The sequence below is a fragment of the Ailuropoda melanoleuca genome, chromosome 13 (assembly GCF_002007445.2).
Source record: "Ailuropoda melanoleuca isolate Jingjing chromosome 13, ASM200744v2, whole genome shotgun sequence".
Taxonomy (NCBI): Eukaryota; Metazoa; Chordata; class Mammalia; order Carnivora; family Ursidae; genus Ailuropoda; species Ailuropoda melanoleuca.
In genome coordinates, this window is record NC_048230.1 from 20,659,444 (window position 1) to 20,683,671 (window position 24,228).

At 54.8% G+C, this 24,228-nt stretch overlaps 1 protein-coding gene and 1 long non-coding RNA gene across 9 annotated transcripts; both read right to left on the reverse strand.

The window, feature by feature from the left end:
• Positions 1-557: 557 nt before the first annotated feature.
• MYCBPAP (MYCBP associated protein) lies at positions 558-19,136 on the reverse strand. 7 transcript variants are annotated; one of them, XM_034640833.1, is made up of 19 exons: positions 19,011-19,136; positions 13,041-13,168; positions 12,261-12,420; positions 12,018-12,121; positions 11,000-11,183; positions 10,632-10,747; positions 9,942-10,092; positions 8,922-9,037; positions 8,717-8,832; positions 8,162-8,270; positions 6,952-7,141; positions 6,307-6,494; positions 5,203-5,349; positions 4,332-4,757; positions 3,850-3,971; positions 3,073-3,188; positions 2,505-2,644; positions 2,166-2,336; positions 558-724 (listed from the first exon to the last, which is right to left on the reverse strand). In XM_034640833.1, exons 1-19 carry the CDS (start codon positions 19,051-19,053, stop codon positions 623-625), a joined length of 2,829 nt encoding a protein of 942 aa, XP_034496724.1. In that variant the 5' UTR covers positions 19,054-19,136; the 3' UTR covers positions 558-622. The 7 variants fall into 7 exon arrangements, with proteins under 7 accessions (XP_034496724.1, XP_034496722.1, XP_034496720.1 ...); XM_034640831.1 differs by lacking the exon at positions 19,011-19,136 and adding an exon at positions 18,782-18,982; XM_034640829.1 differs by having other exon boundaries at positions 590-2,084.
• Positions 19,137-20,538: 1,402 nt separating this feature from the next.
• On the reverse strand, positions 20,539-23,565 carry LOC117795620. 2 transcript variants are annotated; one of them, XR_004619692.1, is made up of 3 exons: positions 23,273-23,565; positions 22,261-22,369; positions 20,539-20,668 (listed from the first exon to the last, which is right to left on the reverse strand). It is a non-coding gene; the product is annotated as an uncharacterized LOC117795620 (long non-coding RNA). The 2 variants fall into 2 exon arrangements; XR_004619693.1 differs by lacking the exon at positions 23,273-23,565 and adding an exon at positions 22,758-23,131.
• Positions 23,566-24,228: the final 663 nt, after the last annotated feature.

The following is a 24,228-nucleotide window of genomic DNA, read 5'->3' on the forward strand; positions in this document are numbered from 1 at the left end:
CCAGAGGCTGCTTTCAAGGCAAAAAGTGGCTCAACGGGGCCAGCTGGCCTGACATGAGGAGGGGAGGAGACAGGCTGCAGAGGACATGGGGATCTGGCCTCTAGGGTCTGACCATGTGGTGGGCATGATCCCCAGGGACTGGGACCAGGCCCTTGACGCAGCTGAAGTGGGAGGATCTCAGGGAGCTAGGCCCCAGGGGGTCCAGTTCCCCTGGTCTCACACTTGGTCATGCTGGGTGATGACACCTGGGGAAGACCTGGTTCCAGGAAGCGTGACCCCAAAAGTGTGGGTCAAGGAAGGTCAGAGGAGGGGATTTCAAGGGGTGATGCTGTCTGTCCTGTCACCTGATTCATTCCTTGTCCTGGTACCAACTTGCTCTTCTGCTTATCATCCCACACATCACCTGCCGGGTGTGTTTCTCCTTCCTCCTGTCGGATGGCTCCAGGAACTAGGAGGAGGAGAATCTAAGGGAGGTGGGACATGGAAGACCCCGGCCATGAGCTGCCCTCATCAAGATCCGACATCCAAGACATGAAGGCCTAAAGGAAGTGGTGGGAACCTAAAGGTTCTTTATTGATTTGTTTGTCAACCAGTTTCCCAGAAGGCCTCTGGGGCACATGAGTCAGGTACAAAAACGTAAAGTCTCCTCGACATCCTTTACGGGTCTGAGCTCGTCAGCCAGGACCATCAGATCAGTCACCAGGGTGTCCAGCAGCCCGTAGACCTGGAAGAACGGGGTGAAACCACAGCCAGAGGTTCGCTCTGCGGACAGCGAGCTCCCAGCCTGCGATGAGGCTGGACAGGTCTACACCAAGACGGAAGAGCCGCAGAAGGGGTAAAACCAAACCTGCGGCGTTTCTGTGGAACTTTTGTTTTTACAAATAGTTTTATTTTTCAAACTGCCTGGGGAAGTAATCCTGCACCAAGCCTTTGGGACATATGGGGGCACAAGAGCCTGGAGTGGTTAAAGGGGTAATTCCAGGGAACGGTACCCATGTAGCCCCGGGGGTGGGTGGTCCAGCTCCACCCCGGCCACCCAGGGGTCAGCTTTCCTTCTGGTAAGATCATAGATCCACAGACTGAAATGTCCCCAGGACCGTGCCCTCCCATGGGGCTGGACCACAGGAGCCTTGACAAGCTGATTCTTCATTCCAGAGAGCCCTCGGATTCCTTTCTAAACCCCATCAACCTTCAGAAATCGTGTGATGTCACCAGCAGCAAATGGAACTTCTGCTCAAATGCGATCTGGGGCGTTACCACAATGTCCATGACGCAATCCCTACCATCTAGCCGTCCACACCGGAGGCAGACAAAGCACCGCCATTAGACACGGTGACAATCAAGTGTGGCTTTGTGGACCTCTCTTCCGAAACAATAACAAAGAACGGAACACAATACCTGGGTGAATCTCTCCGGACTTGCAGCTTAAGAACGTGCCAGCATGAAGTCTCTCCAGTGCGCCACAACCCTTACACTTGCTGGAAATTCACTCTACGACAGGCTGTTCCCCCCCAGGGACATCTCTACCAAGGGCACCTCAGGCAGAGGGGAAGTGGGAGCAGCAGAAAGGGGAGGGGCTGCCGCTCTGTGCCTCCAGTCTGTTTTCCTAACTGCAGCCAGAGTGATCTCCCAAGTCACACTGTGTCACTCCTCCATTCGAACCCCTGCGGACTTCTCATGTCACTCAGAAAAACCCTAGATCCACACAGTGGCCTGCAGAGCCCCACCTGACTTGTGACTTGCTCCCTCTCGGTGGCCTCCCTGCCTTCTGTCCTCCCGGCCCACTCTCTCCCCTGAGTTAGCTGCCCCCTCTGCCCAGGGCACTCTTCCTCCATGGCCACAGGGCCACCTCTCACCTCCCTTCAAGTCTGTTCGATGTCCCCTTCTCAGGGAGGCTCCCTGCTGGCACCCAGGCCTTCCCCACCCCTGGCCCCGGGTTCTCTCTCTCTCTTCCAGAGTGCTTGCCACCTAACATACGGGGTGTGTCGCTTGTGCACGAGGTCTGTCTTGCACACTAGGATGCCCTTCACAAGGGCGGCTCTGCTTCCGTCTTCCAGCATGGACACACTAGGCACTGATTGCTTCTGGAATCAATGGGACAGATGAGGGAGGGGAGGAAGGCCCGCAGAGCAGGTGCGAGCTGGGCGCAGGGCTCTTGCCCTCACCTCTGTCTGCAGCCCCCTGGTGTACTTCTCCATGACCAGGGGGTCTATGGGTTCCTGAGAAGGGGTCGTGCTGTCAGGGGCAGGGTCTTCCAAGGAAAGCCTGTCCCGACTCGAAGACTTCGTCGGTTTCTTGTCATCCTTTGCCTTGTGCTTCTTGCTGTTTGAACGGTCCTGCTTGGAGAGATGGAGACACGCATAGCCTTCTGGAGCTCCCCGGGGAGGTCCAGGGCTTTCTCAAGAGCAGCTCACTGGGAGAGCCAGGGCCTCATGCTAGAGTGAGCGCCCACCTGCCACAGCCCCTCCGACACCTCCTGAGGCCCACCCTATGTCCCGGCATGCCTCTTTCCCTGGCAACTTGGCTGCTTTTTTGTCCTCTTTGATTCCCAGCTGCTTCTTTTCCTGGGCTGCCCCTTTCCGGTCCTCCTTCCCAAATTTCGTGGTAGTTATTTTCACTTCCGTGCCAGGAGGAGACTTTCTATCTAAGGGAGGTAAGTGGAAGACCGCGTGACCTGGCCTGACGGACCCCACAGGCAGGGTGGGAAAAGCCAAGGGTCCTGAGACCTTCGTGCTCCCAGACAGGAGCAGAGCCCCCAGTTCAGGTGTGTGACCTGCGGGGCAGGGGTGGGAGGCCTGGTTCCAGTCCCAGCTCCACCACCGCCCCACCTATGGTGTGGCAAGTCATAGGACCTCTCTGGCACTCCGCCTGTAAAACCAGGGGACTGAATGAAGGTGGTCACATAGGTGGCTTCTAGGTCCCAAATCCTGACAGCAGACAGGAGGGTAACGGGACCTACTCCATGGATAAACCTGACAGAGGCCCCCCCCAGAAGGGCGCACACGGCTGAGGTGCCACTGCCATTTGGGTGGAGGGGTGGGGAGGCTACACGGTGCGCGGCTGCAGTCTGACCTTGCTCTTCTGGAATGTCCAAATAGACGGTCTCCTTCTCGGGCAGGCCCAGCAGAGCCCTTAGCCACAGGGAATGGCTCACCAGGCCATCGATCACATCCCGCCACAGCTGCAAACTAGAGAGCAAGGCACACTGGAGAAAGCCATCACCCCTCATTTGCCCTTGGACGTGTGGAGGCATGGGTCCTTCCCTTCTAAGACAGGGGTGCCGGGAGCTACCATGGACAGGCCAGCAGCCTCACCAGCACCTGTGCCCGCGCTCAGATAGGGATCTGGCTTCCCTCAGGCGGCAGCCTGGAAAAAGTGGCCTAGGACAACGGTTAGGTCAGTCTAGCCTCCAGCTTGAGACCCTAGCTAGACTTGGGTCCAGCCTGAAGGGAGTGGGGGAACTTGCGTGAGATTTCCTGAGGGCCCCACTGCAGGCACCCACGCATAGCCAAGCAAGTTGCACAGGAGAGATGAGGCTTTTCATGGCCTCACTGTGCCCCTTCCTCGCTGCCCTCCGGTTCCTCGTTGGCCCATTCCTCTGCTCACTGAGAAGGAACCGGGCAAGAGAGTGGGAGAGAGACTGGGTGCTCCCTCTGCTCTAACTGCTCCAGAGGGGGTAGGCGGCAAGGGGGCTGCTGTGCCAGGTGCCAAAGCGGGGAGTGTCTTCAGCACCTTTCTGCACCTGGGCTCCAGGGAGCCTTAGGACTCGTTCCCAGAACCACAGGCTAGATGCCACAGAGGGGAGGTGGGGCCAGCTCTGGGTGGGGGAGGGGAGAGGGGGACACTTACCACACTTGGTGCAGGAAGTCAGACTGCAGGGGCCTCTGCTCCTGGCAGAGCTCCAGGGCTGCTTTGTTGAGCCTGACGAGGGCGTCTTCCCTCTGGCTCTCCTCGGGGAGTGCCATCACTGCCTGGTGGGGTTGTAGGTACCATGGGCAGCGGTCCCACCCAGGACACCAAAGGTCCCTGCGTCCTCTAGTGACGGGCCTGGTTCGGTGAGGGCAGATGGCCAGGAGCAGATGCGGCCATGGAGCGCGGACCTCCCCCAGAACTATGTACCCATGAACCGCTTCTCCAAGGTATGCCTGGGTCAGAGAGGGAACCCCCCCTCCCCACTGCATCATGACGCCTAAGCACCCGAGACAGAAAGAGATGACCCAAGAGACTTCTTCCTCCAGGCCCTCAGAAGGGTTTCTTGGCCCATGGGGGCCAGGGGGACTGCCAGGGCCGGGACCTCCAACCTACCCACCCCTGCAGAGCCAGGGGAGCACCTTTCTGAAATCTTCCAAGCAGAGGTTCCATTCAGGTGGGGGAAGGCCATCCAGTTCCCAGGGGCTCTTGGTATTCCACGGGTCTGGGCTCCCCTCCACCAGGATCTCCTCCATAATGCTCTTCCCCTGGGACACCCGCGCCCCTGCCCCAGGCTTCTGCGACCCAAAAGCATCTCGGGAGTCCCTCAAGGTTTCATTCTCCGGCCGGGACAGCTGGGATTCTGAGATGGGGCTCTTGAAGTGTGCGGAAGGCTCCCTGATCATGGAGGGCTTCTCGGAGGAGGCTGGTGGAGTCGCGGCAGCCCGGGTCCTAGGGCTGAGGTGCTCCTCCTCACTGGGCCTGGCCTCCTGGGCCTTGGGGGTCAGGACCAAGTACTGGCGCCACAGGCCGTGCAGGCTTTCTACCACCTGGTACTGGTAATGCAGCTGCAGCAAAGGCAAGCAAAGCCACGTGATGGGGGGGGTCCCCAGAGTCCCAGCCGGCCTGCTCCGGTTTCCCCATTCCCTCGAGAGCAAGAGCACGGATGGAGGCTACAGGGAGGCAGCCAGCAGGAGCCGCTGTGGCCAGAGCAGCTCCTCACTTCCCCTTCCACCTTGTCTCCAACTTAGAGCTTTTTCGGTATTTGCATTTCCAAGTAAGATGGGGTTTGAAGGAAGGAGCTTGTGAAGCTCTATCCTGACCAAGCATCCACTTACTGCTTGGGCAAATTACTTAACCGCCCTGGGCCTCAGTTTCCTCACCGGAAAGCGAGGAGATACACAGTACCCCCGTCCCCGGGCTGCCGTGAGGAGAAAGTGAGTTACTCATGGAAGGTGCTCAGAACGAGCCCGGGCCCGCGTGAGGGCACAGGGGCTGCTGCTGGGCCTGTACCCGAGGATTCTGATGGTGGAACAAGTCCTCCTCGGTGAGATAGGCGTCCACGGGGGACTGTGCACGCTCCGGGGTCAGGATCCCACTCAGCAGCTCCTGCAGCACGCTCTCCACGATGGTGACTGCTTCGTGGGCAGCCAGCTTGCGCTGGGGAAAGGAAGGCGCGACAAGATGGCGGCTCAGGCTTTTGAAAACATGTTGCATCCTCAAGGGGAGCTAGAGCCCTCAGGACTTTGTGCCTTCCTAGGGGTTGAGCTCCTGCCACCGTCTCTCTGTCTCTCTCTCATACACACAGACACACACACACAAACGCTCACACACTCCTGTTCCCAGACTCAAAACCCCTGGGTATCGCCAAATATTGCTGTTCCCTAGAAGACGCTGACAGGCTACTGGGGGGAAGCCAGGCCCAGAGATGTTGCTCCCTCATGGGGCCAGAAGGTCACAGTCAGCATTTCCCCAGGTTAGGAGGAAGGGAAGGAGCAGGGGCCACACGGTTTGGGCCCTGGTGCGAATGTGGCTTGGTCACACAGTTGGTGTCACAGGAAGAGTGGGAGGGGGCGTCCCTCTCAAGAGGGAGGTCCTACAGTCAGCAAGTAAAGCAGACGTGGCACTTGTCCACGTTACCTGTGCTCACGGTGGGCCGAGCCCCAGCTAAAGTAGTTGGCTCCTATCTGGGCGCCACAGTAGAAACAGGGCAGCTTTCTGCCCCAGCTGGCCAGCTCTGGAACCGACTTGGGGCCCAGGGCCCACCTCACTCTCTCCAGGTGTCAGCCCCACTAGTTAGGTTGTTCTCTCTGGTTCTGAAAGGTTGTCAGTTAAATCCCACCCACCAGATAGCGTCAGACAACAGTGAACAAATGGTCCTTCTAGCAGTTCTGTGGGCCTCCAGGCTGAGTGGGACAGAAAGCTGTTCCTCCTCTCCCCACCGCCCACCTTTTACCTCACAAAGCCCTAGGGAGTGTGTGTGGAGCAAAGCAGCTGCCCCCTTGTGAAAATTTCACCTCTGGGGCTGGGGGAAGCAGGATCCCCGCAGGCAGCACCAGGAAGAAGTCCAGGAGAACCTATCTGGTGTCCACGGTCCCCAGGTCCTGCGTCTCTTACCTTCAGTAACTTCCTTTCTTCCCTAAAAATGTCCTGGGTCAGGGAGACAGCGTAGAGATTGACCTGCAGGGGAGCCCCTCCTAATAGGGTGGGGTGGGTCCCAAACTCCCAATATTCCCTGAAGATCCCAGCTTGCAAAGACTTGAAGAAGAAGGTAAAGGTTTTCGTTTCTCCAGGCAGAATCACACCTGAGAGGGACCGAGACAGAGGTTTTCACCACACAGGAGCTAGCTGGGCCACAAGCCTGCATGTATAGGGTTAACTGAGCCCTAAGCCTAGGCATATACAGTTAACTGAGCCCCAGGCAGAGTGACCGACATCCCAGTTTGCCCAGAACTGAGGGGTCTCCTGGGATGTGGGACAAAAACTGGGAAGTTCCAGGCAAACAGGGATGGGGGGTCATCCTAGCCTCACGCCTGAGCATATAGGTAACTGAATCCCAGAAAGTTTCTGCTCCCTGGTGACTCGCCTCCCTGTGTTCTCAAGAGTTTGACCGTCCCCCCAACAGACATGAACAGTTCAGAGCAGACACAGAAATGGGAGGGATGAGGCAGGGGACAGCGGCTCAACCTTGCAGGAGCATTGGCCAAACTTTGGCTCCTCACAGAGCGAGGACAGGAGGCAGGGAGCAGGGCAGCCAGGTACCTTCCCGGTTGTTAAAATAAAACCGCGGCATCCTGTTTCTCTTCAGGCCTTGGAAAGAGTCCAGCTGGGACCGCCGCCGCCAGTCGTACCAGATGGCCACTGTGCCGTTATTGACCACGGTCAGTTCCGAAGATGTCTTCTCCCCCTCTAGAGTTTCGAAGGTCAAGCGGACAGCAATTCCAACATGCTTCTAGGGAAGGAGAAGATGTGAGAAATGTTTGAGGGAGGCTCTGGTCGACGGTGACCAATTCATCCTGGTTTGCCGGGGACTTTTCTGAGTTTGGCACTGAAAGGCCCGTGTCCCAGTCCTCCAGGGTCTGGGTGCTCTGAGTGCTGTCATTGTGCCCCAATAGTGGCTGTCTCTGAGGCTGCCATCCCCAGCAAGAAGGGGAGAGAAAACAGATTTTATATCTGATGAAGAGTTCTGCTCTTAGATCTGGAGCAGATCTAGTCTAGACGGGAGATCTAGTCTTTTTTTTTTTTTAAGAGAAAAAAAGAGAGAGCCGGGCATGCGTGCAAGTGGGAGTGGGGAGGTGGACTGGGAGGGAGGTTGGGGGGGAGGGGCAGAGGAAGAAGGAGAGAGAAAGCATCTTTTCTCATTTTTTTATTTGAGACAGAGGGAGATAGAGAGCATGAGCAGTGGGGAGGAGCAGAGGGAGAGGGAGAAGCAGACTCCCCACTGATCAGGGAGCCAGGCGTGGCACTGGATCCCAGGACCCTGAGATCACGACCTGAGCCAAAGGCAGGTGCTAAACCCACTGAGCCACCCAGGCGCCCAGGAGAGAGAGAGACTCCTAAGTAGGTTTAACGCCCAGCATGGAGGGTGACATGGGGCTCACTCTCATGACCCCGAGATCATAATCTGAGCCGAAATCAAGAGTTGGACGCTTAACCGAATGAGCCACCCAGGCGCCCCCCGAAGACTACTTTAGAACCTTCTTAAAGCCATACCTGTTTGAGAAGGTTTGCTAATTTACATGCTTGGGGCTAGGTACAAACTGGGTGGCTTGTGACAGTCTCTTTTCAGCCTTGTGATTTTATTCCCGCGCAAGTTAGCACTGCTGTTACCATTTTCAGACATGCTGAATGCATGACCAGATAAAAATGCAAATAGGTGACTGTCCAGGTTTCTTGTGACAGCCACAGCCACCTTGGGACTGTGCCTCTGGAGGCCCTGCCAGCAGGGGGGTGAGGGTGGAAGCGGTTTTACCTTGTCCTGTGGGTTACTGCCTCTGATCCAGCAAGCTGGCTTCCCACAGAACAGCAGAGAAGGGCCAAGAATAGGCACGGGGACCACATCAGGGTAACTGGCGAAGTCTCTGCAGGAAAAACTAACGACTTATCTTCCCCGAGGCTACCACAGTCTTGCCCCATGAAGCCCAGGGAAACGGCTGCCGGGAGGTCTGGGGAGGTGTTTGGCTCTGCCCTCTGATGGAGTACCCTCAGCTCCACTTGGGCTTCGCTTCATCCTGCTCTATTCCTACAGGTGGGCACTTCTTGGACACACACAAACTCTTCACTCACGGCCATTCGGCATGCACGGCATTTACCAGCAAAGGAATGGCTGGGAAATCCCCATTAGGGGCTGGTTCCTGGAAGGGAGCAGAAGGTCGCAGAAAAGCTGGCATAGGTGTTGGAAGGGGCCCAGAGAGAGGCTGGGATGGAGGCACCTGGATTTCAGAGGGGGGAGTCTGCCCTTTACACTGTGGGTGCCGGGGGAAGCCACACTTTCCAACCTCTCCCCCCAGGGCCCAGGCCAACTCACAAGGACACCGTGTCTTCAGAGGAACTTTCCTGGCTCCTGTCAAATACTGAGTCGTCTTCCACCTTAACAGACGTGAAAGGCTGCCCTCTGCCCACCACCTCCAGGCCATCGATATCCTCAGAGAGACCGAGAAAGGGAAGATTAGCTGACTGAAAGATGGGCGCGTGGCGAAGGGGCTTCGGAGCCGGCCCAGAGGCGTACTGACCTGCTGGCTGAAATCGAGCTCCGCCAGGAGCCTCTGCAGCTCCATGCGTCGGTAGATCAGAAACAGACTCCGATCCCAGGTGTGGCGGTACCGAGCCTCCTCCTGAGCCGGCAGCCCTGGAGCAGCGGGGTCCAGGGGCCCTCAGCACAGTCGGCCGCGGGGGCCACTTCCCCACCCACTCTCAAGGGCTCTGCGAGCACCTTGGGAAAGGGGAAACCACAGCTTCCCTGTGCGGCTGGAATCCGGTCCTCCCGCCCCATACCTACGGCCTCAGCTGCCCTATGCACGAGTCCTCCAAGATCAGCTTGCCACCCTGCAAACCTCCGGGGCATAATCATAAGAGCAGCTGCACTGGACCGAGTGCTGACCAACCAGCCCAGACCTCTTCCTACACGCCCTGTCTCCTTTAACACTCTCACATCCCACAGTACTTTACAGATGGGGAAACTGAGGACCAGAGAGCTTAAGTAACTCGCTGGAGTTCGCAAAGCCAACACAGCTGGGGGCTGACCCCAGGCGGCCCAGCAGCCTTCAGAGCAGGGCTGCCGCATAGAAACAGCATGCAAACCACAAATCCAAGCCACCGACGTCATTTAAAATTCCCCAGATGCCACATTGGAAAAGGTGAAAAGAGACAGGTTTGAGATTCACTTTAGTAATATCGTTTAACCCAACAGATCAAAAATAGTAGCATTTCAACATGTAATCAATATAAAAATGATTAATAAAGTATAGCTTTTAGTACTAATCTTCGAAACCCAGTGTGTAGTTCACACAGCACACCTGCGTCCACACTGGCCACATTCCAGGTGCTCGATGACCATGAGCCATGGCGGCCGCGTGGACAGAGCAGCCCCACGGCCCCTGCTCCCACTCGCCTCCCCCTCCCCTCGCTGTCTTGCCGCAGGGGCTGCACCGCCAGGGATCATGGGCCTCCATCCCAGGCCGTTCTCACTCGAGAGAGATCCCCCCTTCGAGGCCAGCCGCAAGCTCTCGGTGCGTCTCCAGCCTGCTGCTTACCCATCTCCGCCTGGATGCACTGGGGCTTCCTGACGTGAGTGATTGGTTCCAGGAGGCCACGCTGAGCTTTCGTCTTTGTCATTACCAGACCCGTCAATTCATCTCCCAAGTATTCCAGGCGACTCCAGAACCCACTGGTCTCCTCACGGCACTGGCCAGGAAGGACATGGGAGTCAGATCACCTGGGCACTTGGGAGAGAGGCTGGTGGAGGCGGGAGGCCCCAGGGGAGAAGAGCACCACAGACTTCAGATGCCCTCCGTCGGGGGATTCGCTGCTGCCCTGACAGCAGGACAGAAGCACCCACTTTGTCAGATTGCCAGACAGGCCAGACGGACGACGTGGGCCCACAGAGGCACCGCGCTGACAGACCACAGCACAGGATGGTGCCCGGGGTCACCTGAAAGCTGGAGCCTCAGCTTTCAGAACACTGAGACTATTCTAATAACCCAGGACCCGTGATATCTTTCCCCTCAAATTGCCTACCACTGACCACCACAGGCTGAGTAACCTAGCTAGCCAGGCGGCCGAACGCCTGATAAATGGACCAATAACAGGATTTAGTGAAGGCCTTGAGGGCTTAACAATGCCTTGCAATGAGCAGACTTTTTTGTTCCTAACTATGCAACCTGAGGCAGCCATCCCTGGGCCCAGACCCCCTCCTCACAGAGCACTTGGAACTCTGCCCTTACCTTCCCATCATGCTGTGTTGCAAGTATGCGGTCAATGAGCTCCCGTTCCTCCTGGATCTGTCTGTAGGTCTCCCCAGTGTGCATCAGCAGCTCGCTCACTGGCTTCTTCAGGTGTTCTAGAGAGCACAAGAGCCAAGAATGCAGCCCAGCCCCTCCCTCAGGTCAGAACAGGGGCCCTAACATGAGCCTGGTCAGCCCCATGGCTGGGCCGATTTCAGGACCCACTAAGAGCAAGACGCACTTGGAGTGGTTGGCACAGTGTGACCAGCCTGAATCCAGGCTTGGGCCAGGGAGAGGGACAGAAAAACACGGCAGCGGAGCCTCAGTGGTGGCCGAGGGCCAGCGGGAACCCTGTCCACTTGGCTCACCACTGAGGGCTTCCTGTTGCTTCTTCCGCAGGGCGATGTGGCGCTGCCAGTTTTTGAGAAAGTTGTGCTGAGGAGGTGGGGCCCAGGGATGGGGCTTCTTTTCTTTGGGGACTTTCTGCTTTGGCTCTTCTTTAGCCGAGATGAGGGTCACTAGACCCGGCGGGCTGCGTATCAGCTCAGCCAGCTGCAAAGTACAGGGAGAGTGCGCGGAGGGTAGCGAGCAGGTGCGGGGCCGGCGCTGAGCGGAGACCTCCAGGCCTCACCCCTTGCTGTCCTCCCCCTCTGCTCAGAGTCCCTCCTCTTCTGGACCCTAATGTAGCGAGGGACGGAACCAGGGAGCCTTGGAAGCTGCCGTCAGAACCCTCTCCTTCAGATGGGAACCTTTGTTCTGAGACAGTGGTTGGCCACTAGCAGTCCCTCTGTCCCCCTCACAACTGACACTAATTGACACCTCCACCTGCAGGCAACAGAGCCATTTTTATATGACCCCAGGCCTCTTAGCAGCAGACCCATCAGAGATGTTTTGCCTGGAGCCAGGGAAGCAAAGGAGCTGAGAGCAAGCAGAGCACTGCATGCCGGGGAAAGTCAGACAGACAGACAGACAGACACACGGCCCCGGGAGCTGTGGGAAGCCACCCCCCTTCACCGTGTGCCCCCAAGAGGAGAGCAGGCCAGGCTTTGGAGAAGGGATAATGAAGCTGGTGCACAGAGAAGCAGAGGGCAACGGGGGAGCCCCGAGCCCTGATGCCTCTCCGGGTCCAGTCTAACTGGAGCTGACACACTCTGGCTTTGGGGTTCCTTGAGGCACCTCTGTATTCTTATAGTGAACTGCTGACTTCAGCTGAAGCTAGTTTAAAGGGGCTTCACTCTGGGGGGGGGGGGCACGAGCACTTCAGACTACAGGGCTGAGACAGAACTGTCTCTATAACCCCAGTGCTCCAGTCCTGCTTGACTCCGGTGGTTAACGCCGGCATGACTTCAGGGACTTCTCCCCTCCCAGCAGCTCTTACAAACCAACCTGGGTGTTCCCTTGAGCAACTGCAATTCTCTTAAAGTCCTGGAGACTCCCCAAGATGTGATGGGGCAGGATCTGGTCACAGCCATGGAAGCTGTCACCTGGGCCTGGGGGAAAGAGGAGGGGAAGGGCTAGCTCATGTCAGCGTTTCTAGGGGGTTACTTTCTGACGGTGATCCAGCTTCCTCTCAAGGCTGGCCCATGAACTCAGGAGGCCAGGGCCGCCAGGGCCAAGGCTGGGCCCTACCAGAGTAGTCCAGGGGCTTCGTGGCTGCATCTGGAGTGGCAGGACGTGCTACCAAGTGGCAGACCTTCCTCTTCGGATCCTTGGGCTTGAGCTTACGGACGATAAATTTCTGGGTAATGGCAGGTCTAGCTTGTGTCTCAATAAAGCGAGGAATGTGTTGCTAAAAAAACAAAACAAAACAAAACAAAACAAGAGGAGAATTCCACTTGAGATCAGGAGGAGGAAAAAAACACCACCCATCTCCTCTGTCCTAATTCTTGGTGGAATTCCTGAAGGCTGACAAATCTGTCGCTACAGCTCTGTCCATATGGTCTGTCGAGGAAATGCCGAGGCAACAGACGTAAGGCTCAGTAATGTCCGGGAGGAAAAAAGGAACATTTAAATCCTCCAGACAGTGCAGGTGAGAAGTGGCTGACTCTTCCAGGTAAAGCAGGGAGTTAGGGTTTAGCAGCTGTACCCACATCTGTAACGTGCTTCTCAGACTCGTTTTCCCTTCTGTAAAATGAGGCGACAGGCACTTGCCTCCATGGGAAGCAAGACACCTCAACATCTCATTTCCCTAGGGTTCTATAGGACTCTTTGCAATGTTAAAACAAACAACATAGTAAATTCCTTTAGATGCAAAAGTGCAAAGAATCCGTGTTCAATTTTTCCATGGAATTAGATACTCCCTCTGAGTAGGGAGATGGTGGAGAGACAGTGGATATGGTTGACGTTCTAGACCACACGACCGACCCGGAAATGCTCCTGCAGGAAGGGACCCCTGGACTTTATCCTTACCTTCTTCAGGTTTTCCTTCTTAATGGCTAAGGCAAGAATGTCATCCCCTTGTAGGACATTGCTAACGGGCTCAGGTTCCTCCTGAATGGGGGGTGTGAGCTGTTCAGCTACCTTTGCCCGCTTCTTTTCTAAAGAAATGCAGAAAGGTACAAGTGCTGAAATATATGTATATATTTCTAATATACAGTATATATTCTAATATAGATATACAATACATTCTAATATATAATAGCTACTATCTATCTACATTAGATTTCAGGGTAGAAGGCAGAGCTCAACACCCAGAGAGACAGCAGAGGCTGCCAAGATGGCCTGGAGCTCTCTCTTGAAGGTCCCCCTTGTCCTGCTACAGTTACTGGAACTTTTGGAGTGGGAGTTGCAATCAGAAGAGAGCCCATTCCGGGCTGTGCTACTTATAAGCTATACAATCTTTGCTATATCACCTAGCCCTCCTGGTCTCCGTCTTCCTTTTGGTAAAAAGAGAAAGCTGGACTAAATCAATGGTTCCCAAATATTAGTCAAACTCTTCAGAAGAGTTTGACTGATACAGCTTCCTGGCTCCTTCATGGGTCCAGGGCCAGGGGAACTGTAATTTTTAACAACTCCCTAGGTGGCTCTGATGCATACGAGTTTGGGACAACTGGACTAGATGCTTTCTCAGCCTTCCCCATTGCTGGCATGGATTCACTGTTCTAGGCGAAGGCGTCAGGTTTCTCAGGACACTGGCTAAAATGCAGATTTTCTGGCGGAAGCAGAACATTCAGCCCTGAGCATTTATTTCACATTCTTTCATTTAATAAATACTGTTTAAGCATATAGCCAGGCACTGTGCTAGACTCTGGGACAAAGGCAGAGTCTCAGGCCTCCAAGAGCACAAGCCCCTGGGAGACAAGACTGCCAAACAGGGTCACTATAGGGGTATCCAGGGGGACCCCAGCCCCATGTGTGGGGTGGTCAGGGAGGGCTTCCTGAGGAGGTGATGTTTAAACTGTGAGCTGAAGATGACAGAACTTAAACACAGGAAAGGCACTGGGGAATAGGCATTCCAAAGGACGAGCACAGAGATGCCTAGAGGCAACAGAACAGAGTTGGCATCTGGAACCCCAAGCACGGTTTTTAAATAGCTGGAGTGCAGCACGGTGGGGGGTAGGACGCAGTGCCTGGGGAGGGAAGTAGGTGCCACACGGCCAAGAGTTTAGTGAGCTGTGTGAAGGACTTCGGTCTTTACCCCGAGGGTCACAACACAGCAAGGAATGGAGCAGGGGGTACAGGATGGAGGTGCGGGGACTATCTAGGAGTCTACCGGGGGAATGAAGGGCTTGACAAAAGCAGCTCATGGGACTGGAGGAAACTGGAGAGATCCGAGCCTCTTTCTCGCACGTGCCCGGCCAGAGCGCAGCACTGAGAACTCGAGGACAGAGCGAGTCACTCCCCAGTGAGGACACCCTCCCTGCCTTCCTGCCATAGACGTGGGTTTCAAATGCATCTTGTTTCTCTGACTGGGGTCCTCCTGTCTGCTGCCCCCTGGTTTACAATGATTGGGATGTAAGGCCTGACACTGAATAATCAAAAGGAAGCCCAAGTCCTGCCTGCAGGGACTTTAAAACAAATTTGGTTTTGTCCACTGCTACTCAGAGTGCTCTAATTTTTAAAGGGCCATATTACTAAAAAAAAATCAAAGCAGGGGTTTTGATGACCCAAATCAAATGTTTTTAGGAAACGCCCACATGGTGGCCAAAAAACCCAGGCCAGAATCATCTCAACGTAACTCTCAATACGGCTTATCCGTCAGAGTCCTCTCCTCAGCAACAGGGTCAGCAGACACCCGGGCGTATCCATCAGTTAAACCACATGGCTCTGTGTGTGGACACACACACACACACACACACGCACACAAACAGGGCTGACCGGCTCGAGCCCGAGTTCCAGTCCTACCCGCTGCCATCCGTGGAGGTGCAGCCTTAGGTTTTCATTTCCACTTCCTCTCTCCCTTCTACACAAAGTCGCCAGCGTTGGTGGTAGTCCAAGAGGGAGCTGGTAGCAGTTGAAGGCCTGCTTTCATACGTATTTTGGGATTTGGGGCGCCTGGCTGGCTCAGTTGGAGGAACATGGGACTCTTGATCTCAGGGGTCAAGAGTTCGAGCCCCACATCGGGTGCAGGGATTGAACAAATAAATAAATAGACTTCACATAAATAAATATTTTGGAATTATTTCTATTTTCCAGGACATCTGCTTCCTCCGTCTGTCACCTCGGCTGGGTCTACAGCTTCCCAAGGGATTACACATCTCCAGATGTGTGCTTTTTACTGGTGGGTGTATAATTACCATGTGTAAATTTAAACCTTCAACATGGCTAAAGGTTTCCAAAATCGTGAAACTCGGCTCTGAGGTTTTTCTGAGGTTATCCTGAATGCGGTTCAAAGCTCTGTTAGAGCATACAGTCGGGGGCAGTGTGTTCCAGTTAACAAAGTCTTTAGAAAAATGATATATACATTTTAAACTTCAACTCACCCTAGAGAATATTTACCAAGCAACTTCTTTGTGCTATAAACTGCAAAGAAGATGGTATAAGGGGTGAAGAGATGGCTCCTTCTCTTGAGGAGCTGAAAACAGCCGCAGACACTCACACACACCAGTGTCATGTAAGGGCCTGAGTTAGTGGCACAGACAAGGTGTTCGGCTACACAGCAAAGAAGGAACAACAGATGTGGCTCATACAGCTTAGGGCTATAAAGAAAGGTTCAGAAGAGCAGGCGCAGGGGTCAGAGGCTGAGTTAGGCCCTGAAGGACAGGAAGCCTTTGGACAGGCAGGGGAGCAAACAGAGGTGTTCCAGGTGAGGTCACAGAGCAAAGGTGGAGGCAGGGCAGAGCATGGGGACACAGAAGGCTTGTTGGGGAGGTGGGGGTGCTGTTGGGGATGACAGAAAAATCAGGACATGACAGCTTGGTAAAGTAAGGCTCTAGCATCTGTCTTCTTGCTGGCAGGAAGGAGGTTCGGTCCAGGAGAGTGCGTTGGTAAAAGCAGCATTTCAGAGTGATTCATCCAAGGAGGGTAAGCCAGGTGGACTGGGGGCCGGGCGGGGGAGGGTGGTGGTTTGGAGAGGCATGTTAGGGAGAGCAGGGAGGAAGGACTAGTGTGTGCAGGGTCATTTCAGGACCTGTGGGAGGACTCGGCAGGGTCAAGCTATGTCTCACTACTCTCAACTTATGGAGGCTCAGCCATTTCCTGTTCTTTGGTCTGGAAACCCAAGCTGAGTGGGGCTTCTGGTGAGCCCCATAGCTGGCATTTCTGCCTTGAGCCTGGCAGCTGCGAGGGGGTCAGAGACCAGCCCCCTTGCACAGGGCAGTCGGGTGACATTTCGTCTGGAGCTAGGCCAGGCAGCTGGAAGCAAGGTGCTCAGGTAGGGCAGGGGTGGGGGGAAAAGGGGGAGAAGCTTTGGAGGGAGAAAAAACCTGGCCTCGAGTTTTCTGTTTCTTGGGTTATCTAAACGTTATCCTTTTTCAGTGTTGATCAAGGTCTTTGGGAAATTCTGACTTCAGGATTGCACTGGGGAAACCAAGGGAGAGGCTGTCCCGACCAGGGCTGAGCTTTACTTGATCGGGGAGGGGCATCTGGGACTGCTGGGAGTCTTCCTGGATTCGTACAAAAGCAGGGAGAAACCTGAAAGTCAAAAGGGCTCAGGTCCCTAAACAGATTTATAGTCACAATATTTGCTTGCCTTTTTGCTTATAATTCAGAGACCCTGAAGAAACACAGCACAAGATTATATTTGTGGATTAGTTGTATTATATTGGGGGGGGAATAAAAGTATTGTCCTACTACATTACTGACATCCCCTGAGATATTTAGGGGGGGGAAGGTATCTTGCCTGCTCAACTAAACACTGTTTTTTTCCCTCCATACCCTGATGCATGTTCTCAACTCAAATGGTTATTTAACAAACTATATTTCCCCTTCTTAAAAATAAATATGTAGTGATAAATCTCTCCTTGATTTGTTTACAGCAGAAAGTTCAAATCTGATAAGATCCATAAACTAGGTGTGCAGGAGGCAACAGCTAGGAAAGCCCTTGACTGCCCTTGGGAAAAGGGCCCAGCAATTTTTCTCTCTTTCTCTCTTGACTGTTAAGAACTATATCATGAGGGGTGCCTGGGTGGCTCAACCGGTTAAGCACCTGGCTTTGTCTCAGGTCATGATCTTGGGGTCCTGAGATTGAGCCCCATGTCCTTGGTGGGCTCCCTGCTCAGCGGGGAGTCTGCTTCTCCCTCTCTGTCAGCCCCTCCCTCCACCAGCTCTTGCTCAGTCTGTCTCAAATAAATAAATACATCTTTAAAAAATTATATCATGAAACAGCATCTCAACCCAGCCTAAATTGGACTTTTATACTATGAAGAGGGATTAAAGCCAGCCATACTGACTAAGCACGCCTCCCAGGGGCCCCCGCTTTCTGCAGACCTGCCCCTCTCCTCACACTCAGCTTTCACCACTGCTCTAAGGCTGGCTTTGGGTCTCCCCAGGACCTGCAAGAAAGAGCACGTCCAGACTTTCTGACCTAGCAAGTAAAGTCCTTGCTTGGTCTGGCCCCTGCCTACCTGTGCAGCCCTACCTGGCTCCCTCCTTCTCCTCCACACCCACCACCTCTGCTCTGAACACCAATGTCCTAGTTCCATGCTTCAGCTCATGCCGCTCCCTACTCCCTAGACCTGGAGAACCAAACCACCTTTTGGAGGGGGAGGGGAGGAAGGAGGCCAGCCACGGATGTCACCTTCTTCAGAAAACCTTCCCCCCGAATTCAGCATCTAAGGCCTGGGTCGGGTGCCCTGAGCCCCCTTACCCACCAGGGATCCCTACATCCCTGCATTGATATTTGTCAGGTTATTTCTCGGGCAGTTGACTAGACTCTGTGTTTCTTGTGGGCCGGGGTCACACAGTGAGTCCTGACACCACTGCTGCCCAGCACGGTGCGCACACGCAGCAGGCCCTCAATAAATGGAAACAGCACAAAATGGAGACAGGCGGTGAGCTGCAAATGGGAACATGTCCGTGGGGGTCAGTCTGCAGTCAGACACCCTGGGACTCTGCCACCTGCAACCAGAGGGTGGCTGAGGTGGCCAGGAAGTAGTCATGTCTGCAACGGGCTCCAGGTTAAACAAGTGGGACAGGGGTCATCTATCCTGAAAGGATATACGCGGTGGGAAACAACTGACCAAGTTAGGCATTACTTCTGGGTTTTTCCAGCAGGCCTCTTAGGTGAACACGCTCAAAGAATCCCCCCGAGGTGTTGGTTTCACTGCCTCAACATGTTTCTTGCATTCTTTCCTGATTTCTCTTCCCAAGGACTCCCCTTCCCGGCCCTTCTGAAACTCTGTCCTGACTCTTCTGCCCACCCGGTGGAGGGCTCTTGCCTTGAGTCCCATCCTAAGATATGGTTAGAGGTAGAAGTCTCCTATGCCTTCCTGCCCAAGGCCATCTCCCCAGCAGTTGATCCCTGAGGCCTCTGTCAGTCTTCCTCTGTCCCCATGCCCAAGGCTCAGGGCACTGCCCCCCCCTCCGGGGGTCGCTGCCTTGTACATCATCCCTGAGGTATGGGGTACTCCTTGTTCGGTACCCCATTCCCCCGTGATCATTACCTCCATCCTGGTGTCACCCCCGTCCTCCAGGCCCCGTGTCGTGAATCCCATCCAAGAACCCCAGCCCCCGTCGGTTTCTCCTGAGCTCCCAAGGCAGCCAGCGCCAACCTTTAATGATTTCTGCGGCCTCCAAGAATCTGTTTGCAGGTATTCTGAGGCGGGACTCCTTTACAGACTTCATGGTGTCGCCCGGGCTGTGAGCGTGGCCCTGCGCCACGGGGACCTGGGATAACGAAGCTGTGCGACACCCCGGCGACCCCGCGCGCGCGCGCCCTGCGGCCAGCGGCCGCCAACGCGTCCATGGCAACCAGCGTCCCGCGCGGGGGCGCGCACCCACCGATCAACTTGGGCGGAGACTGCTTGGCTGCCATCTTTTTCATCCGGCCACGCCCACGCGCCCGTCGCGGGCCGCTCCTCCCGCGCGCGGATCCGGAGCACACCGCCAGGCCAGGGGCATGGCGACACAGGGGGCGCCGGCGAGCGCCGTGCCGTCAGCGGCCAGCGGGGGCGGGGCGAGGACCCCCAGTGCTGGGGGAAGTGGGGAGGTGGGGAGGTGGGAATGTGGGGAGNGCGTGGCTTCCTGTGGGTTTCAGGGACCTGGTGGCCCCTGCCTGTCCCCTGTATCCTCCTCCCGCCAGCACTAGCTGCAGGCCCTCCATCACATCCCAAATAATCCAGGCTTTTACCCCGACTTGGGCCCTTCTCATACTGCTGGTTTCCGTNGCGTGGCTTCCTGTGGGTTTCAGGGACCTGGTGGCCCCTGCCTGTCCCCTGTATCCTCCTCCCGCCAGCACTAGCTGCAGGCCCTCCATCACATCCCAAATAATCCAGGCTTTTACCCCGACTTGGGCCCTTCTCATACTGCTGGTTTCCGTCCTTGGAGATGCTGCCCTTGCCCAACCCTGAATTTAAAGTAGCCCCTCTGTAGTCTCAACTTTATACTTGCACCCGGTTTTTTTCCTAGAGCCCTAACGCATTCTCGAAGTTACCCTGTTTGTTGAGGGGCCTGCGCATTGTCGAGTTCGAGTTCGTTGTGAGAACGTAAACTTGTAAACTCTGTAAGAGCATGGCCGGCCTGTCACTTGTCCCCACCCCACCCCAAGTTTAGCACGTAGTAGTTTGAGTGACTACTACTGTGTGGAGTAATAAAGGGGCTTTAGAGCCAGACTTTCTACTTGCTAGCTGTGTGTTCTTGGACCAGCCCCTTGACGTCTCTGAGCCACACTTTTCTCACTTATAAAATGAAGGTCATAATGCCTCCCACACAGGCCACTGTAAGGATTAACTGAGAGTATGCATTTAAACTACTCACTTCAGGACCCTCCATAAGCTGTAGAATCTTCTCAGTCAATTCTCAAAATGATGCCAGGGTTGGGAAGATGCACTCCACCCATTTTACAGCTGAAAAAACTGAGGTCCACAGAAGAGGAGAATATAAATTCACCTGACTAGCAAGAAGTACAATTTGAACCTGGTTCACCCAAATACAGGGCCAGGACTCTTTGTGCCCTGTCTTCTGGGCCATGTCCAAGCTTTGCTGCAGTCTGCCCTGGAAAGGGGACGAACTAGGGAGGATGCCTGTAGGGGTGGTTAGTTTCCGGACTCCCTGTATGTTCCCCATAACTGGGCCTCTCCCGGGGACACAGCCTCTTCATGCCTCTACGTGGTCACTCCTCTTATGATTGAGACATCCTCCATGGGCAGCCTCTCTTTTGTTCTCAGAGCTCAAGCACCAGCTTCCTTCCACACCCCCCACACCCCCCAGAGAGCTCAGTTCACTCCATGAACATTTATGGAGCACTTACGATACAGCAAGCTGATCACTGTGTCCTCTGGACTCACCAGGAAGCAGACACTGAGATGGGCTTAGGAGTGCAAGACATTTATTGCCTGGAGGAGCGGGAGTGTGGTAGGGCCTATGAAAGATGAAGGGGGGGAGCACGACTGAGCTGGGAGAGCCTCAGACTGTGTTGCATAGCTGACAAAGCGGTGGACCTGTGGGGCAAAGAATGTTCATTAGAGGCTGTCTGCCAACTGTGCTCCTTGCAGGTGAAGAGCGAGTTCTTTCTTGAAGAAAGAAACCCGGAGCTCTGTGACATGGAGGAAAATAAGAAACATTCTCTCTTGCCCTCTGGGTGCTCAGAGTCCGCTCTAGAGCTAAAGACAAACACTCAGTGAAACTCATTCCAAGAGCATAGCTTCTGGAAGGCCTTTTAGCTTTGGGAGGTTGTATAGCTTGTGGGTAGCCTGGCTAGGAGCAGGACAGAGGGAGGCTATTCAGGGAGGGTTCCGGAGAGGCTAAAGGACAAGGGAAGAAGGGGGTGAGAGAGGTGCTTGGTTAGGCGGGGACACAGCCTGGGCTGGGCTCTGCTGCCATCCCTTGAGGGACCTTGGACAGGCCCCATCCCCTCTCTATGCTTCAGTATCACCATCTGCTTCATGAAGGTGTCGGACCACATCAGACCTGCTTAAGCTTTGGAAAATCTAAGCAAAGCTGGGAAGTTTCTCCCCTCATATGTGCACGTGGGTTTTTAAAAAAATTATTATGGTAAAATGCATGTAACATTCACCATCTTAATAAATGCAATTCAGAGGCATTTAGTGCACTCACGGTGTTGTGCAACCCTCACCACTATCTGGTTCTAGAATTTTTTCATCATCCCCAAAAGAAACCTTGTACCCACCAAGCAGTCACTCCCCATTCTCCTCTCTCCTGAGCCGCAGGCAACCACTGATCTCCTTTCTGTCTTTATTGATGTGCCTATTCCGGATGTTTCCTGTAAGTGGAATCACACTCTATCGGGCCTCTTGCGTCTGCCTGCTTTCACTCGGCGTAATGTTTTCTAGGCTTATCAATGTCATAGCACATGTCAGTGCTCCAGTCCTTTCTACAGCCCAGTGATATTCCCCCGTGTGCTCTGCCACGTTCTGTTTATCCACCATCTGTGCATTTGGTTTTGCATATGATTTTGCATTCAATTCCAGGGACTCCCTGGAGTTTACTCATGTGTCTCTGGGGTGGGCTGAGGTCAGTTTGCCTTAGACATAGAGCTGGGTCATCTCAAAGTGGATTTCCAACTCTAATGTATGTGCTCAGTGGGTAGTGATGAATCATAACCTGGGACCGGCAGAATGCGTATCAGGGGAGGCTTCCTGGAGGAGGTTTCATTTGAGGTGGGCTGCTGAAGATAAGAAGGCAACAGGCAGGTCCTTGTGGGGACACGGCAGGAGCTGAGGCCCCAGCAGGAGAAAGCTCTGGGGGTGGAGGGCGGGGCAAGGACCAGCATTATTTAGCTGGAGCAGTCTCCCCCTCCCCCCCGCCTCCCGCACCCCCAGCAACCTTCTGGAGCCCAGGGAGGAGGCGGTGGCTGGGTCAACAGAGGGCACAACCTCAATTACCGCCTTATGTCTCAGTTTATTTCCACCCAGCCAGGTGCCGGGCATGTCGTCAGCCTCTCTTTGCAGAGGCTAAATAGCCTCCCGAAATAGAAACTCTGTTTCCTCTACAGGCTGCACCGCCCCCTGCCAGGGCCCAAGGCTGGGGCAGCCTGTTCTCCAGCCCTTCACATCTTGCTACCCATCCTCACCTCTGGCTCTCTCCCCCCAGGTCAGGCTCCTGCTTCTGCCTCACCTCCACGGACACACCTGGCTCAGTCTCCACATCTGGGTACTCCCCTCTCGTCGGGCTGCCGTCCTCTGAAACAACAAATCGCACTACTAGCCTCTTCACCGGATGGTGGCTCAGCGAGCGCTCAGCGGCCATCTTAGATTCTTCTGGGCCCTGAAGTCAGGCCACAGCTGGACTCTGTCCCCAGAAGGGACTGACCTCAGCCTCAGGGATGATGCGCAGACTCCGGGCACCACCCCCAGGCTCAAACTGGCCTTAGTTTCCCCGGAGAAGGACACAAGGGGAGACTTTTAGGAGGCTGCGACAGAGGAGGGGTGAGGAGCAAGGGGAGCCCTGGAGTAAACTGCGGATTTGCATCTCAACGTTGCCCTTCCCTAAACCATCCCTCTCCTCTTGGGAGTGGTTGCTGTCACCCTCTGTTGTCTCACCCTGTTTCGCTCTCCTCAGAATCCTTACCCCATCCTTCTGGACAGTTTGTTGGTCTGCCCCCACCGAAGCGTGAGGGCCAGGGGAGCCTTGCCAGTCAGACTCGGGGCTGTATCCCAGTTCCTGGAATGGTGTCTGGCACGTGTAAAGCCATGACAATGGGTGGGGGTGGGGAGAAGCCTGGAGAAGCATCAGTAGGTTCCGGGTAGCTGCCTTCCAGCATCTGTGGGGCAGGGAGAAAGCCTGGCCCCCGGTGCAGCAGCCCTCAAAGGCAAAACCATAAACCACAGTGACATTCCCAGGAGGTTTGCTGTAAGACTTTCCTAAGAACCAGAGCTTTCCGCTGGTGTAGAAATCGCTGGGACCATCTGCCTGGACTGCTGTCAAGAACATGCCCAAGGTGAATGGACACGGAGGGCTGGGGCTCTGTGCTGAGATTGGCGTTTCCTCTGTCTGCTCCTTCCCTCTCTCGCTCCCTCCCTCCTTGTCCTGGTCGAGAAAGCTGCTTGCTAAGGGAAGAATCAGGGCCAAGGGAGCTGACTCACCTTGAGGCCTTCCTCCGCTAGATTGTGGGGGTACCTGAGGAGTTGCCCCTGTGCACCAGTGAGAACACTGTTCTAGTGGTGCATGGCCTCGACCGGGAGGGAGGGAAGATGCTGATGAAAGGCTCTGGGCCCAAGGCTCTCTTTAGCTGTGTGACTCAGGCCCTGGGCCCCTCCTCCCCAGCTTCCCTTACAGAATGGGCTCCACGCTGCCTTCCCTTCATCCACTTCCCAGGATCAGTGCAAGGAGAAAAACAAAAGTATGCTGTGTGTCAGTCCTCTGAAAACTGCAGATGAAAGGGATTGTTGTTAAGGCCCAGAGCACTCCAAACCACTAATTTCTCTTAGACTGTGCGGTAGGCAGAATGATGGCTCCCCAAGGATTTCCACATCCTCAACGCCAGAAGCTGTGAATTTGTTACCCTAACACAGCAAAAAAGGACTTCGCAGATGTGATTTGCAGATGAGGATTTTGAGAAGGAGCGATTCTCCGAATTCTCCCATGGGCCCGGTATAATCACCGGGTTCTTATAAGAGGGGGGCAGGGGGGTGAGAGTCAGAGAAGGAGATGATGGCAGGAAGCAGAGTTGGACCGATGTGGCCACGAGCCAAGAAATGGCACAACCTTTGGTCGCTGGAAAAGGCAAGGAGCGTCTTCTTTCCTAGAGTGTCAGGAGGAACACAGCTCTGCGGACACCTGGATTTTAGCCATTTCCGACCTGTGACCTCCAGAACCCTAAGACACGAAATTTGTGTTGTTTTGAGCCACTAAGTTTGTGGCAGTGTGTTACATTGTCTATTCATATAGACGGGGCCATATAGACACTGCCTCAAATTTGATTCTCTAACACTCTTTTTCAATATTCCTCCTTGGTCAATGAAAACTTCTGTCATTCCCAAGTTAGTTCATGACTCCCATATTATCAATAAGTGGATCATGGCTTATTGATCTCGAATTC

Excerpts from the sequence above, each read along its gene's own strand:
- MYCBPAP (XM_034640827.1), bottom strand. The coding sequence starts at position 18,854 with ATGAAGTCTGTAAAGGAGTCCCGCCTCAGAATACCTGCAAACAGATTC. Across the intron at positions 8,833-8,921 it reads AGCTCGATTTCAGCCAGCAG|GATATCGATGGCCTGGAGGT; the intron begins GTCAGTACGCCT and ends GGTCTCTCTGAG. Across the intron at positions 2,337-2,504 it reads CCAAGTTGCCAGGGAAAGAG|GACCGTTCAAACAGCAAGAA; the intron begins GCATGCCGGGAC and ends CTCTCCAAGCAG.